The sequence below is a fragment of the Chiloscyllium punctatum genome, chromosome 49 (genome assembly GCF_047496795.1).
Source record: "Chiloscyllium punctatum isolate Juve2018m chromosome 49, sChiPun1.3, whole genome shotgun sequence".
Taxonomy (NCBI): domain Eukaryota; kingdom Metazoa; phylum Chordata; class Chondrichthyes; order Orectolobiformes; family Hemiscylliidae; genus Chiloscyllium; species Chiloscyllium punctatum.
In genome coordinates, this window is record NC_092787.1 from 16,638,891 (window position 1) to 16,659,427 (window position 20,537).

At 39.0% G+C, this 20,537-nt stretch overlaps 2 protein-coding genes and 1 non-coding gene across 6 annotated transcripts in view; 2 read left to right on the forward strand and 1 right to left on the reverse strand.

The window, feature by feature from the left end:
- Window positions 1-20,537, reverse strand: part of cfap77 (cilia and flagella associated protein 77) — a 237,508-nt gene that overhangs the window by 199,669 nt on the left and 17,302 nt on the right. The gene's annotated exons all lie outside the window — the stretch shown is intronic.
- LOC140469629 (uncharacterized) overlaps window positions 1-20,537 on the forward strand; it is a 36,171-nt gene that overhangs the window by 3,146 nt on the left and 12,488 nt on the right. For all 4 annotated transcript variants that reach the window (XM_072566317.1, XM_072566315.1, XM_072566318.1 and 1 more), the window contains exons 2-5: window positions 8,484-11,217; window positions 14,147-14,332; window positions 14,591-14,669; window positions 16,173-16,303. In XM_072566317.1, the coding sequence (XP_072422418.1) occupies window positions 8,718-11,217; window positions 14,147-14,332; window positions 14,591-14,669; window positions 16,173-16,303 (2,896 nt within the window). In that variant the 5' untranslated portion in view covers window positions 8,484-8,717. The remainder of the gene's footprint in view (window positions 1-8,483; window positions 11,218-14,146; window positions 14,333-14,590; window positions 14,670-16,172; window positions 16,304-20,537) is intronic.
- LOC140469711 (small nucleolar RNA SNORA11) lies at window positions 12,226-12,354 on the forward strand. The gene has a single exon (XR_011956218.1). It is a non-coding gene; the product is annotated as a small nucleolar RNA SNORA11 (small nucleolar RNA).

Genomic DNA, 20,537 nt, shown 5'->3' on the forward strand with positions numbered 1-20,537 from the left:
AGGGTACACCTGATCAGATCCTGGGGATTTATCCACCCTTATGTGTTTCAAGACCATAATTCTATTAGTTTTAAAATAGTGATGGAAAAAGATAGACTAGATTTAAAAATTGAATTTCTAAATTGGAGAAAGGCCAATTTTGACCTTATATTAGGTAAGAGCTTTCAAAAGCTGACTGGGGACAGATGTTCGCAGGTAAAGGGATGGCTGAAAAATGGGAAGCTTTCAGAAATTAGACAACAAGAGTCTAGAGACAGTATATTTCTGTTAGGGTGAAAGGAAAAGCTGGTAGTTAGATAGGATAATGAAGAAGGCATTTGGTATGCTTTCCTTTATTGGTCACTGTATTGAGTACAGGAATTGGGAGGTCATGTTGCGGCTGTACTATTGGTTAGGGTGCTTCTTGAATATTGCGTGCAATTCTGGTCTCCTGCCTATCGGAAAGATGTTGTGAACTTGAAAGGGTTCAGAAAAGATTTACAAGGATGTTACCAGGGTTGGAGGATTTGAGCTACAGGGTGAGGTTGAATAGGCTGGCGCTGTTTTCTGTGGAGTGTCAGAGGCTGAGGGGTGACCTTATAGAGGTTTATAAAATCAACAGGGGCATGGATAGATAAATAGACAAAGTCTTTTCCCTGAGGTGGGGATTCCAGAACTAGAGGGCATAGGTTTAGGGCGAGAGGGGAAAGATATAAAAGAGATCTACGGGGCAACTTTTTCACGCAGAGGGTGGTATGGAATGAGCTGCCAGAGGAAGTGGTGGAGGTTAGTACAATAGCAACATTTAAAAGGCATCTGGATGGGTATATGAATAGGAAGTGTTTGGAGGAATATGGGCCAGGTGCTGATAGGTGGGTCAAGATTGGGTTGGGATATCTGGTCAGCATGGACGAGTTGGACCGAAGGGTCTGTTTCCGTGTTGTACATCTCTATGACTTGACATCCAGCACCACCTCCTTAGTAATATGGACATTTTTCAAGATGTCACCATCTATTTCCCCATATTTTGTATCTTCCATGTCCTTCTCCACAGTAAATACTGATGCAAAATACTCATATTTCCCCCATCTTGTGGGGTTCCATGCATAGACTGCCTTGCTGATCTTTGATGGGCTGTATTCTTTCCCTAGTTATCTTGTTATTCTTACTGTATTTATGAAATCCCTTTGGATTCTCCTTAACCCTTTTTGCCAGCCTAATTTCCCTATGTTATCCAGCATTCCCTACACCTACCAGCCCTGCCTTTCACTCTAATAGGAACATCTTGTTTGTGGACTCTCATCTCATTTTTGAAGGGACGGCTGGAAATGGGAATCCTTTACCTGCGAACATCTGCACCCAGTCACCTTTCGAAAGTTTTTGCCTATTACCATCAAAATTGGCCTTCCTCCAATTTAGAACTTCAACTTTTAAATCTGGTCTATCCTCTTCCCTCACTATTTTAAATCTAATAGAATTATGGTCACCGTACCCAGAGTGTTCCCCCACTGACACCTCAGTCATTTGCCCTGCCTTATTTCCCAAGAGTAGGTCAAGTTTAGCACCTTCTCTTGTAGGTACATCCATATACTGAATCAGAAAATTTTCTTTACACACTTAGCAAATTCCTCTCCATCTAAATCCTTCTCACTATGACAGTCCCAGTCTATGTTTGAAAGGTTAAAATCCCTTACCATAACACCCTTCTTTCCTTACAGATAACTGAGATCTCCTTACAACTTTGTTTCTCAATTTCCTGCTGACTATTGGGGTGGGTCGATAGTACAATCCCAATAAGGTGATAATCCCTTTCTTATTTCTCAATTCCACCCAAATAACTTACCTGGATGTATTCCCGAGAATATCCTCTCTAAGTGCAGCCATAAAGTTATCCCTTATCAAAAATGCCACTTCCTTTCCTCTCTCTAACCCTTTTCTATCTGATTTACAGCATTTGTATCCTTGAACATCAAACTGCCAGTCCTGTCCATCCCTGAGCCACATTTCTGTAAATGTTATGATATCCCAGTCCCATGTTCCTAACCATGCCCTGAGTTCATCTGCATTCCCTGTTAGGCCTCTTGCATTGAAATAAATGCAGTTTAATTTACCTTGTTCTCTGCTTTGTTCCTGCCTTCCTTGACTGTTTAACTTGTTCCCTTTCCCAACTGTACCAGTTTCAGACTGATCTCTTTCCTCACTATCTCTCTGGATCCCACCCCTCACCTTACTTGTTTAACTCATCCCAAACAGCTCTAGTAAATCTTCCTGACAGTATATTAATCCCCTTCCAATTCAGGTGCAATCTGTCCTCCTTACACCGGTCTGGAAGGATATGCACCTGCAGTTTCCTCTCCAAGCCAGACTCCTGACTTGGAACCGCATTTCCATTTAAAACTTGGTTAAAAGTCTGGAACTCTCTTCATAAGATCACTGCGCATCTGTACCACATAGACTGCTATGATTTAGGGAGGCAGCTTACCATCTTCTTGAGCAGTTAAGAAATAGCAATGAATGTTAGTGATATTGATATACCAGGAATTAACCACAAAGTCATCAGGAAAGTTTGAAAATAGGCACCGATAGCAGCGAAGCTCCAGAGAAGATGAAAGATGAATCCTGCGGATTGGAAGGATGATGGGAATAGTTTTTAAGGATAAGATAGAAAAATGCTGAAGTTTGATGAATCATTGATTTTTATCATTGAAAGACATGAACAAATGAGGAAAACCTCTAATGTTACAAAATAGGCAGTTTATGTTTCTTTAAACTGATTTGTCTGACGGAGCAGTGAATGCTATGGCTGTATGAAAGAGAACTTGCAGCATTTAGCAATTATGCGAACCTACTTAGTTTTAAACAATGTATCCTGGCATTGTCATCGTATTGATGCCCAAATGAAGATTGTGTGACGTATAGAATAAATTTGCTGTTCTTAATTGATGTCCTGTGGTGACATAAATAATTCAAGATCTAGACTTCACATTTTGGAGGATTATTTGCTCAAGATAAGCAGATGTAATGTTTAGATTGTAAAATTTCATCTCAGCCCTTATTCATACAGAATACTTACATACCTTGTATGTCCAACATACAGTACGAATGCATTTCAGATTGTCAAAATTGTTGCTGTCAGGGTTGTTGTCATGGGTGACTTCAACTTCTCGAATATTGATTGGAACCTCCTTAGTGCAAATAGTTTAGATGGAGCAGATTTTGTCAGGTGTGTCCAGGAAGGATTCCTGACTCAGTATGTAGATAGGTCAACTAGCGAGGAGGCCGTATTGGATTTGGCGCTTGGTAATGAACCAGACCAGGTGACAGATCTCTCGGGAGAGCATTTTCGATGATAGTGATCACAATTCTCTGACGTTTCCTATAGTCATGGAGAAGGATAGGAACAGACAGTATGGAAAAGTATTTAATTGGAGGACAGGGAATTACAATGTTATTAGGCAGGAACTGTGGAGCATAAATTGGGAACAGCTGTTGTCAGGAAAATGCATAACAGGAATGTGGAGGTTGTTTAGGGAGCTATTTCTGCGAGTGCTTGATACCTTTGTCACACTGAGACAAGGAAGGGGTGGTAGGGTGAAAGAATCTTGGATGACGAGATGTGGAACATCTAGTCAAGAGGAAGAACGAAGCTTACTTAAGATTGATGAAGCAAGGAATACAGGTCTCTAGAAGGTTACAAGGTAGCCAGGAAGGATCTGAAGAGTGGACTTAGAGTCATAGAGATGTACAGCATGGATACAGACCCTTCGGTCCTATTCATCCATGCCAACCAGATATCCTAACCTAATCTATTCCCATTTACCAGCACTTGACCTATATCCCTCTAAATCTTTCCTATTCATAAACCCATCCAGATGCCTTTTAAATGTTGTAATTGTACTGGCTTCCATCACTTCCTCTGGCAGCTCATTTCATACACGCACCACCCTTTGTGTGAAAAAGTTGTCCCTTAAGTCCCTTTTTAAATGTTTCTCCTCTCACCCTAAACCCAACATAGAGCTAGAAGGGGGCATGAAAAAGCCTTGGAGGATAGTATTAAGGAAAACCCCAAGGCATTTACGCTTATGTGAGGAACAAGAAGATGGCAAGAGTAGGGGTAAGGCCGGTTAGGAATAATGGAGGGAACCTATGCCTGGAGTCGAAGGAGGTAGGAGAGGTCCTTAATAATACTTTGCTTCAGTATTCACTACTGAGAGGGACCTTGTTGTTTGTGTGGACAGTGTGAAACAGGCTGATATGCTCAAACAGGCTGATGTTAAAAACAAGGAAGTACTGGAGATTTTGAAAAACATAAGGATAGATAAGTTCCCTGGGCCAGATGGGATATACCCAAGGTTACTATGGGAAGCAAGGGAAGAGATTGCTGCACTTTTAGCAATGATCTTTGTGTCCTCACTGTCCACTGGAGTAGTACCAGATGATTGGAGAGTGGCAAATGTTCTTGCCTTGTTCAAGAAAAGGATTAGGGCTAACCCTAAGAATTACAGACCAGTCATCCTTACATTGGTGGTGGGCAAATATTGGAGAGGATTCTGAGAGACAGGATTTATGATTTGCAAAAGTATTGTTTGACTAGAGATAGTCGACATAGTTTTGTGACAGACTGGGTATGCATCACAAACCTTATTGAGTTCTTTGAGGATGTGGTGTATATGGATTTTAGCAAGGTAAGGCAGTGGATGTGGTGTATATGGATTTTAGCAAGGTGTTTGATAAGGTTACCCATGTTAGGCTTATTCAGAAAGTAAGGAGGCTTGGGACACAGGGAAGCTTGGCTATGGATACAGAATTGGCTGTCCCATTGAAGACAGAAAGTGGTAGTAGATGGAAAGTATTCAGCTTGGGACTTGGTGACCAGTTGTGTTCCACAGGGAACTGTTCTGGGACCTCACTTTGTGACTTTTATAAATGACTTGGAAGAGGAAGTGGAAGGGTCCCTAGTGTGGAGGGCTGTTCTAGGATGCAACAGGACTCAAGGGTATACAGCAAATTTGCTGATGACACAAAGCTAGGTGGTAGGGTGAAATGTGATGAGGATGTTAGGGGATTACAGGGTGACCTGGACAAGTTAGGTGAGTGGGCAGATGCATGGCAGATGCAGTTTAATGTGGATAAATGTCTGGTTATCCACTTTGGTGGCAAGAACAGGAAGGCAGATTACTACCTCAATGGTATCAAATTAGGTAAAGGGGCTGTTCAGAGAGATCTGGGTGTTCTTGTCCACCAGTCAATGAAGGCAAGCATGCAGGTACAGCAGGTCGTGAAGAAGGCTAATAGCATGCTGGCCTTCATAACAAGAGGGATTGAGTATAGAAGCAAAGAGGTGCTTCTGCAGCTGTACAGGGCCCTGGTGAGACCACACCTGGAGTACTGTGTACAGTTCTGGTCTCCAAATTTGAGGAAAGACATTCTGGCTATTGAGGGAGTGCAGCGTAGGTTCACGAGGTCAATTCCTGGAATGGCAGGATTGCCTTACACGGAAAGACTGAAGCGACTGGGCTTGTATACCCTTGAGTTTAGAAGACTGAGAGGGGATCTGATTGAAACGTATAGGATTATGAAAGGACTGGACACTCTGGCAGGAGGGAACATATTTCCGTTGATGGGGGAATGCCGAACCAGAGGACACAACTTAAAAATACGGGGTAGATCATTTAGGACAGAGATGAGGAGAAACTACTTCACCCAGAGAGTGGTGGCTGTGTGGAATGCTCTGCCCCAGAGGACAGTGGAGGCCCAGTCTCTGGATTCATTTAAGAAAGAATTGGATAGAGCTCTTAAAGATAGTGGAGTCAAGGGGTATGGAGATAAGGCTGGAACAGGATACTGATTAGGACTGATCAGCCATGATCATATTGAATGGCGGTGCAGGCTCGAAGGGCAGAATGGCCTACTCCTGCATCTATTGTCTATTGTCTATTGGGACATTGACAGGATGCAGAGCTGGACTGAGAAGTAGCAGATAGAGTTCAACCTGGAAAAGTATGGAGTGATTAATTTTGAAAGATTGAATTTGAATGAAGAATACAGGGTTAAAGGCAGGATTCTTAGCAGTGTGGAGGAACAGAGAGACCTTAGGGTCCACATCCATAGATCCCTCAAAGTTGCCACCCAAGTTGATAGAGTTGTTAAGAAGACATATGGTGTGTTGGCTTTCATTAGCAAGGGGATTGAGTTTAAATGCCACGATGTTATGCTGCAGCTCTATAAAGCCCTGGTTAGACCATACTTGGAAAATTATGTTCAGTTCTCGTGACCTCATTATACGAAGCTTATATGGAAGTTTTAGAGAGGGTGCAGAGGATGCTGCCTGGACTGAAGGGCATATCTTTATGAAGAAAGGTTCAGGGAGCTAGGGCTTTTCTAATTGGAGCGAAGAAGGATGAGCAGTAAACTTGATAGAGGTGTAAAAGATGATGGGATGCATAGATAGAGTGGATAGCCAGAGACTTTTTCCCAGGGTGGATATGGCTATCCCAAGGGAGCATAATTTTAAGGTGATTGATGGAAGGTTTGGGGAGATGTCAGAGGTAGGTTCTTTGCACAGAAAGTGGTGGGTGCGCAGAATGCACTACCATCAGTGGTAGTAGAGTCAGATGCATTAGGGACATTCAAGTGACTCTTGGATAGGCACGTGGATGATAATAACATGAAGGGTGTGTAGGTCAGTTTGATTTTAGAGTAGGATAAAAGGTTGGCACAACTTTGAGGGATGAAGGGCCTATACTGTGTTGGACTGTTCTATGTTCTTAAAAGTACAGAATAATTTGAGAAATTAAATTTAAAGATAAAATGGTGAGCAGATTTTAAAACTTTGAACAAATAATGGGGAAGGGACCTTGGCAATACAGTGTGCTGAAGATTGTGTCTTTTGACCTGAGTTGAGAACTAAGGTGATCATTGCACATGTTCAGAATTTTGCCACCATTATACAAAAAAAAGGGAATTTTGGTAAATCTTAATAAGTCACAAGTTAAGCCTCAACTGGAGAGCTGTGTTGTCTAGAATTGGGCAGGCTTTAGAAAAGAATTATTTTGAAAGTGTACAGAGAAGATTTAACTGTACAATCAGTTCAGTTTCATGGAGAGATGTAGGAAGCTGCAATCGTCTCATTAGAGCAGAGAAGGTGATTGGGAGAGTTGATACCAGTGTTAAAAATCATAAGGGCTTTTGGTGGAGTAGATGTTGAGAAAACTAGCTGATTCTACTGGCAAGAGGGTCACTAACTAGAGGGGGAAGATTTAGCATAGGTAGCCAAAATTGTTTTTTTTTTGTTTAAAAGTTATGATCTGAAATGCACCACCCCAAAAAAGTGAAATAAACATAATAGTGTTTAAAAAAGAATTGAATAAACTGTAAAATGAAAATTATGTTAGAGTGGAAATAGTAAATGGGACTTACTGAATAGTTCTTTGAAAGAGCTGTCACAGATGCAGTGGACTAAAATGCTTCCTACATTGTTTGATCCTATAATTAAAGCTGCAGAAGTTCTGCCCTTAATGTCAAGCAAGTGTCCAGTTGAATATTTTAAAATGTTTTGTAATGGAAAAGATAGGGATGTAGAGCTAGGATCCATCAGTTCCTGTGTTGAAACTGAACCTGTACTTCTGTATATCTTTCATGAAGGTCATTTAAAGCAGAACAAAAAAAGGACCAAGAAGCTTTTTTTTCTCTCCATTTTGGAGGCAGGGGAGATGAAACCATCAAAAATGTTATGCATTTATTGTGATAAATATAACAAAGACAAGAGACTGCAACGCAATGGAGTTGATTCACTGTGTGATGTTAGAGTCAAAGTTGGTGAGACAAATAACAAAGATAGACAATAATTAGGAGGCACAATGGAATAGTACAGGCAGAAGTTGGTTTCATATTAGTGGAGGACAAGCTTTATTTTTCTACTTTTTAGGAGAGGAAAATTGCTCTCCTTATGTGGTTTGGTCTTGATGTGAACTTACCTCCACATTAACATAGTTGATTCTTAATTGTGCTCTCAAAAGGCTTTACAAATTGCTTATCAAACCTTAGAAGATACATGACTAATACCTTCCACTAACACCTTTTCAGGGACATTACAGATGCGCAATAAGTACTGTTTTCAACAATTAAGACTTCTACTTCCTGTGTTGTGAACTCTGGATTTTTTATATTAATTTACTCATTGGAGCTTGGGCATTGCTGGCGAGGCCATCCCTAATTACCCTGGAGTAGGTAGGTGATAGTGAGCTGCCTTCCTGAAATGCTGAAGTTCATAGTTACACCCACTGTGCTGTTAGGAAGGGAGTTCCAGGATTTTGACTCAATGCGCCATAGTGAAGGAACAGTGAAATTGATCTAAGTCAGGGGGTGTGTGGCTTGAAAAGGAACTTGTAGATTGTGGTGTTCCCATACATCATCTGCCTTTCTAGGGAGGAAAAAAGTAATTGAACTTTTGTATCATGCAAATTCTTGTTTGGTTCAGACAATTTTTTTTTCCCCGTTTTTAGCAATAAGAAGAGAACAATCAAAGAGGCAGCAGCATGATGTGATATTTACTACATAACAAAAAGCGGAAGCACAGCGAAAACACAAAGAAAGAAACATTCTCTGATGTCATTGAAAGCTGTCTTCCAGAGACTGCTACCATAGAAACTGACCAAGAGGTGCTTATCCCAGTTTAGCAGAGCCAGGTATAAAGAAGCAGAAGAAAAAGGTTGAAAAAATCTTCCAAGACTGTTACAATGGACACTGAACAAAATTTAAACACTCAATTGTATGTAGGTAATAGTGAAAAGAAACGTAAGAAAAAGAAAGGATATTCTGCTTTGTTGTCGGAGTATGATAATTTGGAGACTGTTACAGTAGACACAAAACACGACGTAAGCGATTTTCTGTCCGTAGGTAATAGCAAAAAGAAACAGAAAAGAAAGAAAAACCATTCTGCATCATTAGAGGGCTGTGATAGTTCAGAGATACATACAGTGGACAGTGAACAAGACATAAAAAATCTCCTGTTTGTAGATAACAGTGAAAAGAAACATAAGAAGAAAAAGGATTGTTCTGCTTTGTTATTGGGGTATGAGCATCTCAAGACTGTTCCAGCAGAGATTGAACAAGACTTAAACCATTTCACATCTGTAGGTAATAGCGGAAAAAAATGGAAGAAAAAGAAAGACTGTTCTGCATCATTAATGGGCTATGACAGTTCAGAGATACCTACAGTGGACAGTGATCGAGACATAAACAATCTTCTGTTTGGAGGTAAAAGTGAAAAGAAACATCAGATAAAGCATTTTTCTGATTTATCATCAGGATATGATAATGTAGAGACTGTTACAGCAGAGATTGAACAAGACTTAAACCATTTCACATCTATAAGTAATAGCGGAAAAAAACGGAAGGAAAAGAGAGACCGTTCTGCATCATTAGGGGGCAGTGACAGTTCAGAGATGCATGCAGTGGACAGTGAACAAGGCTTAAACAATCTCCTGTTTGTAGATAATAGTGAACAGAAACATAAGAAGAAAAAAGATTGTTCTGCTTTGTTATTGGGCTATGATAATCTTGAGACTGTTCCAGCAGACACTGAACAGAACTTAAACCATTTCATGTCCATAGGTAATAGCGGAAAGAAACGGAAGAAAAAGAAAGATGCTTCTGCGTCATTGGGGGGATGTGATAGTTCAGAGACACACACAGTGGACAGTGATCGAGACATAAACAATCTCCTGCTTGTAGATAATTGCGGAAAGGAATGGAAGCATCAGAAAAATAAGGGGCACAGTTCTAAATTGGGAAATAAAGATGATGACTCAGATATGCAAAACCCCTGCAAATCTGATCTTGGTGAAAATAAACTACAGGGGAAGAAGAAAAAATATGCCGTAGCATTAGAACCATGTGGTGATTCAGAGACAGTTTTGGTTGATGATCAAGACTTACAAACTTTCCAGCTTCCACAGAGTAATAAAAACAAACTGAAGAAAAGGAAAAAAGACAGAAACAGTTCAATATTCAGTGAAGAATGCGACAGTTCAGATATGCAAAATCTTCAGTTAGGAGGTGATGGTGAGAAAAGAAAAAAAATTCATCTTTGTGGGTCACTGATAACGGAGGCTACAACGCACGTGAGCTCTACAGAGATGAAGAAAGAGGGTCAACATTCTGAGTTGATGGGTAATCAAGGAAACCAAATGAATAAACTAAGACATCATTCCTACTCAGATGAGACTGGTGTTTCAGTCTCTGCGGTAAAGACTAAACAAATACTGCAAAATGCCGGATTAGTGGAAAATGGTAATAATGAAAGAGACCATGTCACGGCAGTAAAAACTGCTATAGAGATTACAACAAAAGAGACCCCGCACACAATACGGAATCCTGAGTTACTGACTAAAAGCAAGTGTCATTCCCATCCAACAGAAGAGAGAGTTGGGAAAAACTATTGTAAATCAGCAGAAGGTAGTGACGATTTGGAGACTTGTGCAGAGGCACATCTAGAAAGTGCAATATCAGCATATGTGGGTGTTGATACAGAAACATCAACCCAAAAATGCAAAAGGAGAAAAAAGAAAATGCAGTTTGAGAACATAAACCAAGATGTTCCCCCCAGTGGATCTGAAATTCCTCAAAAGCGTATCAAGCAACGTAAAATAAGCAACATTTTGTCATTTGAAAATTGTAGTGCAGACTTACTGGGAATAAATAACAAATCTTTCCAGAAACCTAAATTAAGTTGCAATGAAAGTGAAAATGTAGAGAAAGAAGCAAAAGTACCTTCCAAGGCTGTGAATATTAGTGGCATTGCAGCAATCACTGGAGAGCAGATTGAGCAAATAGTGCATGATTCTAGCACCACTTGTGAGGAAACTGTTAAAACCTCCAAGAACTACATACAAAAGAGAGGCCGTCCACTCGGATGTAAGAATTCTGGCAGACCCAAAAAATTGACGCAGGATGGACCTACACAGTCTCCTGCAACTTTAAGAAGACAGAAAAATAAACAGCCACAGCAGCGTATGACAGAACGTAATAATAGTGCTAACATCACAACTGTTGAGAACTTTAAGTGGGAGGAAGTGCCTGTTTGTCAAGATAAAACTAAATGTAGTCAGATGGACAAATCAAAATTGACTGAGCTGCTCAAGGAGTATATCCCTAATGTGGAAAAGCTGACAAATGATACGCTGTATAGCATATATAAATATGACCTTCCAAGGTTTCAAAAGTTTAAAGCTGAAGGTAAGACTAATCACAGAACTATTGCTTTATTCACTTAGCAACACCGAGATTTATTGCTGAACAATTTGTTGGATAATCTTAGTCTTTCAGTTATAAAGTTCTGGTTCAATATATTGTGGAAACTGAGATTATTTAACATTATATGGGGAGGTATTGATGTTCTGAAACAAATGCTTAAAGAGTTCGCAATCAAAGTTATTCAACATCTTCATAGGGCAGATTTCCTCTGGTGTTGTCATTGCCTGCTGGAGACTTTTTATAAGAATGGGTGTTATGGCAAGCATCATTCCAAGGGAAATTAATTATTCTCCTCAGAAACACACTAGGATAGGTATAAGCAGTGTTCTTCAATTGTGTTTCTAACTCTTTAGAGACAGTTGGATGGGATTATTTGGAGAAGGGGATTCTGGAATAAGGTGACATTAAAGAAGGAGGTTTTGGGGTCTGATAAAATTTGGAAATTCCAAGAGAACAATCCAACAGTTTGTGAAAAATCTAAAGAATCCTGCGATTTGAATGTGAGGAACAGTGGTGAAATGGATAGGAGAGGGGGGCAGGGGGAGTTGGAGTTGGGAAAAGAGTCCTCCGATGGGAATGAGTGCCTTAAATGGAAATTTTGTCAGATTTAAAAAGTGGAAGCTGTCATTGTTATGAAGGAATTGAAGATTCAGTATTACATTTATGGCAGAGGCTGAGAGACCAATGGAATGTGCCAATCAATGTTTGTACTCAAGATATTTATTTGTTCTCAATAATACTTTGTGTTCAGGAGCTTAGTGTTCATAAAGCAATAATCAATGTTAATGAATCTTGCAATATGAATTCCACCTTTCTCGGCTGTTTATGGCCTGCCTGATTGGAATGCTGTGCTTAAACAGCAGTTTTCCACTATTTAACTGTAAGGATGGGTGGACTATGTGTAGTTCCCTGGATATTTTTAGAAACCACTGTATGAGTGCGTAAGTTTGTACCTCTCTTTGTGAAGGTGGAACAACGTTAACAGTGTGTTTGGTGTGCACAGAGCAGCTGCCTTGGAGATCCTGGGTGAGCTGTTTATACCGCACCATATAGAAACATGTTGTCAAATAGGAGGATGGATGAGTCAAATTCCATTCTGCTTTAAATGATAACAAACAATATTTGTATTTTTAATGACATTTTTAAATATCTCAATTGTTCGCTTGGTATTGTTTAATTGTTAATGTTTTGCTCACCAGCATATCTAGTGCCATCATTTAGAAAGTTGTGAAAAGTGGAGTTTGAAGGGGATGAGTTATTTTAAAGAATTACACCTTGAGGATTGTGACTGCAGAAATAATTTTTACCATTTGTAGGATTTCTTTGTATATTACTAAAGATATTTGGTAAATAATCTATAATTGCCCATCAATTATTACCTCTGAATTAGAAGGAACATTATGTATTACTTTGAGACATCCTTCCTTCCGAAACAAGTGGATAAAATGCATTTGACCATACTGTATTCCATCGTTATGCACTGTAATGAAGTGTCTCTAGATTTCCTAGCCCACAGTTGATCACAAACTTGGAATGTTCAACGCTATGGTGAGATGTACCAGCTTAAATAAACAGACTTGTGATTATTCCCAACCTGCTTTAAATTAGACTCCATTAATTTCTTCACTATGCTACCATCCTGCACTGAGGTAATATTCTATTTATCTATTAAAGTCGATCAAGAATACTCTGCTGTGACAGTTCAAATTAGGTGGTCAGGTATTTATGCTCATGGCTTATTGGTAGCATCCTTCAACTTTAGAGACTTGACTGCAAAATCCAGTACTGAGGGAGTGTTGCATTGTCAGACATGCCTGCTTTCATAAGTTAAATTGAGACTCTTTCTGCTCACTTAGGTTCACATAACAAATCCCATGCTAAGAAATACAGATTTCCTAGTCAATATTCATCCCTTGCAAAGCTTCCCTAAAAACATCCTCTATTATCACCTTAGCTTTTTGTGGCAGTTTATTGTCTGCATTATAGTGACCAACCTTTCAAAAATAAATTACTTAATTGGTGGTAAAATACTTGGGGGTCGTGAAAAGTGCTATGTCATAGCAGGTTTTCATTACTTTCCTACTGAACCTTCTCCCATTTATACTATTATGACACGGGGTAAACCCTCCTGCTTAATTTAAACCAGCAGCACAGAAGAGACTTATTCCATGCAGTAATCTGTGAAAATTCAAGAGGCCAAGAACAACTTAAACATTAACAACTTTATTTCTCGAAGTATAACAGAGGATAATTAACTGACAACTATTTATAATTCCTTCCTCTAACCTTGTCTTTTAATTTCCCTTCTGTAATACTAGTCCAATAAAACCCCCAATTAAGATTTACTGAAAAATTCAAATTTGAAAACCAGCCAACGGTAGAATATTCTCGTTATGTCTTCCTCTGTAGGTTTGTTCTCCAGGTCGGTGTTGATGTCTTTTCTCTGTGCAAACTCCTTCCCTAGACAGGTACCTCTTAGAGAGTTCTGACTAGCAGCCTACATCTGTTGGTCTTTTGGTAGTTCTATCCCAACTGTTCATTTTTTTTCATGTTTTATACATCCAAAGCATTGGATTGTGTCATTGGCTTTTAATATTGTTAATATACTAAATTCAAAATTGATTGGAATTTGTTTTTTGTTGGGTATAATTTAAACTGATTGGCTTAATTCAAACTTGTTTTTGCCTCCAGGAAACCAGCTACACTGAATATGTTATATTGTTCCTTATTCAGAACACTTGGTGCTGTCAGGTAGTGCTGCAAGCTTTTGACTCTCTTAAAGATACAGTACACCCACATCTCCATAACAATACAAAGCTAAGAAGTGAATTTAGTGCTAAATATAACTTGTACTTGTTTTTAAAAGACTTTTCATAAACTGGAATTATTGTATAATTTGTCCTCTATGTAGGAATTTCCATCCGCCAAGGCAAGTTTACTGAGCAAGAGAATCAACAATTGCAGAAAAACCTGAAAGAATTAATGGAGCTAACTGGAATTCAAAATGAATGGGACCTGTTACATGTTCCTGAATCTGTTGAGGAGATGTTAAGAATTAGACGGCTGAAACAGAATAACTTATTCTGTTGCAAACTAGGTATTTCTATAGTTCTAATTTCATTTTTATGCCTATATTATTGTATATATTAGCAGTGGATATGTCTCATTTTTTAGGTTTGCAGCATCTGACAACCATCTCGTCCAGGTATTTATACTGATTGCACTCCTTTTATGCCTGTTGAGCAATAGTTATTTACAAATCTTCTTGTTGCTGCCAGTAATATCTTACTCAATTTCACTTCCCTTACTTGCATTCAAAATTAATTTTATATATTTGAAAATTTCCTTTTTATAGCTGAAAATATTCCAAGACCATGGAAGTGTGTTTATCAGCGAGCTAAGAGAATGTATCACCCTCATCGATGTAAAGGCAGGTGGGCTAACCTGGAATAACTCACATCAGTTATTTACTTTGTGTAGCAATTTAATTATTTGCATGTTAGGTTTTCTTTGCCAGTGTTCAGCTTCTGTAATAATAAATCAAATAAATCAAAATTATAAAATTCAACTCTGGCCCAGTTGTATTTGAAATTATTTTGTTGGGGTGGCAGTAACTTTTTAGCATTTGGTGCTTTGCTTTTTATGTGGCTGGTCATTGATGCGAATGTAATGCCCTCTTAATTAAGTGTCACATTACTGGTGTGTTTCCATTCAATTAAGTTCTGCTCTCTCTGAGATTGTTTATGCTTCCTCTGAAATTTAAAAATCTGAGGTGTTTTTTGGTCAGTTTTCTGCCTTTCCCTTACTTTTAGTTGTCATTCTTGTTGTGTGAGCTTATAGGTGGAGTGTTTTCAACAGCTTCTTGTTGAGAAGTTTCATGTTTTCTTCACTTTGCACCAGAAGTAACCAAGTATTATCAAATAGGAGAAAATGCAGGAAAATTGGAAGGATATGCTGACACAGTTAGATGATATAGTGACAGAAGTGGCTCACATAGAGTTTTAAAAAGGCATGAACTGGTTGAACCTAATAACCCATTTTAATGTTGAAAATTCTATACCATTCCATCAGTTTCACCCTTTACCATCCTGTTTCCCACTAGCTCAGTGTGGTAATACCACTGACGGTGCACCTAATGCCCTCCAAATTCGAGACTAACAATGTGGCACAAACTGGAAATAAACCCTTGTTTGTTTACCTCAATTATGTGTTGCATTCATCAGCTGAGCCACTGCCGCACCTCAAATTGTGCTACAAAAAAGCGAGTTCCTTCTGGAAAATTTTGTGTCAAGATCAGATGCTTTTTCACAGGGAATATGAGTTGAAGGATGCTCCAGGTTATGCTTCTGCATTTTCTAGCAGATATAATTCATAATTAGTGATACATTACCACTGACCAGCAAGCTGCACTGAACTGCTCCACAACCTTCCTAGATATCCACACTTCTCCAATTCTGGTCTTTTGAACATTCCTGATTTCAATCCCTCCACCATAGGTGGCATTCTGCTGCCATGGCCCTAGACACTGCAATTTATCCCTAAACCTCACCATTTCTCTACTTTTTGATTTTTCTTTTGACTTATCTCTTTGACTCATGAGATCTCATTGCCCCTTCTGTTGGTAGATGTCAAAATTCAAGCCTTTCTTTTTAAATGTAGATGAAACTGATATAATTGCATTGGTTTATTAGTGCAGACTGTTCCTTGATCTGAGAGTATTTTTTGTTTTAAATCCTTCCCATAGGAAAAGCACTTTTTGCAGCATTCCCTAAATATATGCTGGTTCCGGCCAGGATTTATATAACATCAGATTACAATCTTGCTGGGTTATAGTTATAGTCATAGCTGACACTATAGTTCCTGGCACTACTTAATTTTATTTGTTCTTATTTTTGTACTTGGTCTTCTGAGATTAACTATAGATGTGTTGTTATTAGGTACTCCAAAGAAGAACTGAACAAATTGCAACGTTTGCAAATGCAGTATGGAAATCACTGGAAGAAAATTGCACAATTCATGGAACGTTCTGATGGATCTGTTATATGCCGAGCAAAAACAATGAAAAATTGTAAGTTGGATTAATAAAACATGCATCTCCTTCCTATTGTGAAGTTCTGTGGAAGTGTAGTCACTATCTCTGTTGGATATTTACAATAGCCTAGTAATTAATAGGAATACAATATATGTAGAAATATTTTATTGTTCAGGGTAGTTAGGTAATTCTGGTTAATCTAAAAGATGACAAAAAATCCAGATGACTTAAACTGCCTCCTTAAAATAGCCTTGCTCAGAGATCTAACAAACCCTATGGCAGGAAACTCTTCCCCTGCATTAAACTGTAGTGAGGATTCAAAGGTGCTTCAGCGTGATTTGAAGAAGTTGAGTGGGAAAATGTATTGTAGATGAAGTATTATGTAGATTAGTATGAGATTATCCACTTTGGTAGCAAAACAGGAAGGATATTACTGTCTGATGCATTGGGAAAGGGGAAGGTGCAATGAGATCTGGCTGTCCTTGTACACCCATCAGTGAAAGTAAGTATGTATGTTCAGCAGGTACTGAAGAAGGCAAATGGCATGTTGGTCTTCATAACAAAAACGCTTGCATATTTGAGCAGGGATAGTTTGCTACAATTGTACAGGGCCTTGGTGAGACTGTATCTGGAGTTTCAGTCTCCTTACCTGAGGAAGAATATTCTGGCTTTGGAGGGAGTACAACAATTTATCAGACTGGTTCCTGGCATAACAGGACTGACATATGAAGGCAGACTGGATTGGTTAGGACTATAATCACTGGAGTTTGGAAGAATGAGAAGGGATCTCATAGAAAACTGTAAAATTCTACAGGGCTAGGCAGGGTAAATGGAGGTAATATGTTCCCAATGGTTGGGGAGTCCAGAACCAGGAGTCACAGTTTAAATAGGTGAGTAGACCATTTACTGAGATGAGGGGAAATTTCTTCACCCAGAAACTGGTGAGCCTGTGGAAGTTTCTGTTACAGATATCAGTTGAGGGCAAATTGTTGAACATTTTCAAGGAGTTAGATATTGTTTTGAGGGCTAAAGAGATCAAACGGTCTGGAAAGAGAATAGGGTATTTAGTTGGATGATTAGCCTTAATCATATTGAATGGTGCAGCATGCTCAAAAGGCTGTGTGGCGATTTCCTGCTCCTATTTTCTGTATCTATGATTCCCAGCAAGAAGCTGCAGTGATGTCACCAAAGGTTTTTAAGGCAGCCATTCACATTAAAGAATTCCTTCAAAAAGCCAACAGGGAAATGATGAGCACTAAAGTGAAACCACTTTATTAAAAAAATAGCAAAATAAGTATTGGTAATTACACCTAGAGTGAAGATGGAAGCTGAAATATTGTGAAACTATTGAATAATTGCTTTTAAATTATTATTTTATATTGTAGAGTCTGTTATATATCACTATTAAGGTTAATTACATTTATTAAAATATTTCACAGTCAGCTCCATGGTTCAACAGTCATTATTGCTGAGGTCACCATTAAAATCTCTTCTTCACTAAAAAATTAAAAAGTTAAAAGATAAAATGAAACCTTGTCACCACATCAACTAATTTCAGTGACACTGGCTCTTAATGTGGTGAGGTACCAACAACACAGACTGTGGTGGATTCATGAACAACTAATAACAATTTCAGGATTTCTCCGTTAATCTGTGCTTGCACTAAATCCTGAAGTTCCAATTAGATTTGGAGGGGAATTGACAGTGAACAATTTACTAACAGTTTGTATTCAAAATCTTCAGCAAATTCTAGCCCATCATGTTTTCCAAATGTAAGTGTTTCAAAGACTAGTAGGTTGAAATAATTAAATGCATATTAATCTTTTCTCATGGTACCACTCTGATCTATGAATCAAAAGGTCATGGATACAGACAAATAATCTCAGTTGACATTTCACTGTATGTCTGTCATAATGTTTTATTGTCTGGTTCTTTTTAAACATGAAACATTAAACTAAGCACAAGAGGACACAAAAGAACACCATGGCATTATTCATAGAAGGGCAAGAATTCACTGTCAATTCCCCTGCAAATCTAATTAGAACTTTAGCACAAGCACAGATTAATGGAGAAATCCTGAAGTTGCTGTCTGCCATTCATAACTCCACCACAGTCTGCATTGTTGATACCTCACCACAAGAGTGATTTCATGTAGTGTCCTGACCAATATTTATCCCTCAACCAGACCGTCAAAGCCCTTTGTACTTCTGATTTCCAAAGCCTTTCCCCAGTTAGTAAATAGACTATGCTTTAACTAATCTGTGCATAACCTCACACTTTCCCAGATTGTATTTCATCTGCTTCTTCACCCATGTCCTAATCTGTCCATGTTTTTATGCAGCCTCTCTGCTTCCTCAATGCTACCTGCCTGTCCACCTATCTTTGTGTCATTTGCAAATTTAGCAACAATGTGCTTAGTTCATTCTTCCGGATCATTAATGTATAACATGCATAGTTGTGGAACCCAGCACTGACCCCTGCAGAACTCCACTAGTCACTGGCTGCCATCCTGAAAAGATCTCTCTATCCCCAGTTTCTGCCAAACTACATTGTGTTGACCTTAAAGCATTACCTCAAACTTTTAAAATTTTCATTCTGGTGTAAAAGTCACTCAAATGTCTCCCCTCGCCTGTATGTATAATCTGTTCCAGCCCTACAATCCACTTGAGATATCTGTGCTGCTTTAACTCTGTCCTCTTAAGCATCTGAATTTTAATCCCATTCATGTCTACACCTGCAAAGGCCTTAGGCTCTCGAATTTCCAGCTGAAACTAATTTGTCTGTGTACCTCTCTATAAAGTACTACTTAAAAACTCATTGATCCAAGTTTTTGATCTACCTAATAGGTCCTAATGTGGCTCAATATGAACTTTTGTTTTAATTTTTCTTCCTTTTTGTGATGTTAAACATTCCTGTTTGGACCTACATTTATTTTCTATTGCTAATAGCCCTTAAGAAGGTGGTTGTGAACTGACCTATACAACTGATTCAGTCCTTGAGGTATAGGAACATCCATGTTTAGGAAGGCAGAATTTTAACCAGTTGTTGGAAAGGAATTGATAGAGTTCCAAGTCAGGATGATATTCAGCATGGCAAGGAACTTGTAGCTGGTGGTGTTCCCATGCATATGTGACCCTTCTAGATGACAGAGATTGCATAATTGAAGATACTATCAAAGAAGTCTTGGTGAGTGACTGTATTGCTGCCGCTCTGCATTAGGTGTGAAGGGAATGAATGTTCATAGGAGGTGGGGTGCCAATCAAGCAGTGTGCTATGTTCTGCATTTTGTCAAGTTTCTTCAGTGTTGTTGGAGTTATATCCATCCAGACAATTGGAGACAATTCCATTATACTCCAGATTTGCATTGATAGGCAGGTGAATTGCTTGCCAAAGAATAATTTAGTTGCTGACCTGATCTTGTAGCCATGGTATGTACATGGCTAGTTCATTTAAATTTCTAGTTAATGGTAGCACCCAAGATTGTGATAGTGGGAAATTCAGTGATGGTATTGCCATTGAATGCTCATAGCGATGGTTAGATTCACTCTTGTTAGAGATGGTCATTGCCTGGTATTTGTGTGGCACAAGTATTATTTGCCAATTAATGGTCTAAGCATTGATGCTAGGTAAAAACAATGACTGCAGATGCTGGAAACCAGATTCTGGATTAGTGGTGCTGGAAGAGCACAGCAGGTCAGGCAGCATCCAAGGAGCTTCGAAATCGACGTTTCGGGCAAAAGCATGAAGGGCTTTTGCCCGAAACGTCGATTTCGAAGCTCCTTGGATGCTGTCTGAACTGCTGTGCTCTTCCAGCACCACTAATCCAGAATAATCATTGATGCTGTGCAGGTCTTGCTTTATGCAGATGTAAATTGCTTCAGTATCTGAAAAGTCGCAAATGGTGTTAAACATTGTGCAAACATCAGTGAGCATCCCCACTTCTGACTTTACGATGGAGGATTTAATGAAATTGATGAAAAAGAGAAACGTCGGCAGAGATGTCCTGGGGCTGAGATGATTGACCTCCAACAACCACAACCATCTACTTTTGTGCTAGGCATGACCCCAACCAGTGGAGAAATTTGCTCCAATTCTCATTGATTCCAGTTCCAATAGGGCTCCTTGATATCACAGTTGGTCAAATACTGCCTTGCTGTAAAGGGCACTTATTCTCTCCTCCCCTTTAGAGTGACTTACAAAGTCTTACTGTGTTAAAGGTACTACATAAAAACAAGATTTCTTTGTTTAAAAATATTATTTTAAAACCAAA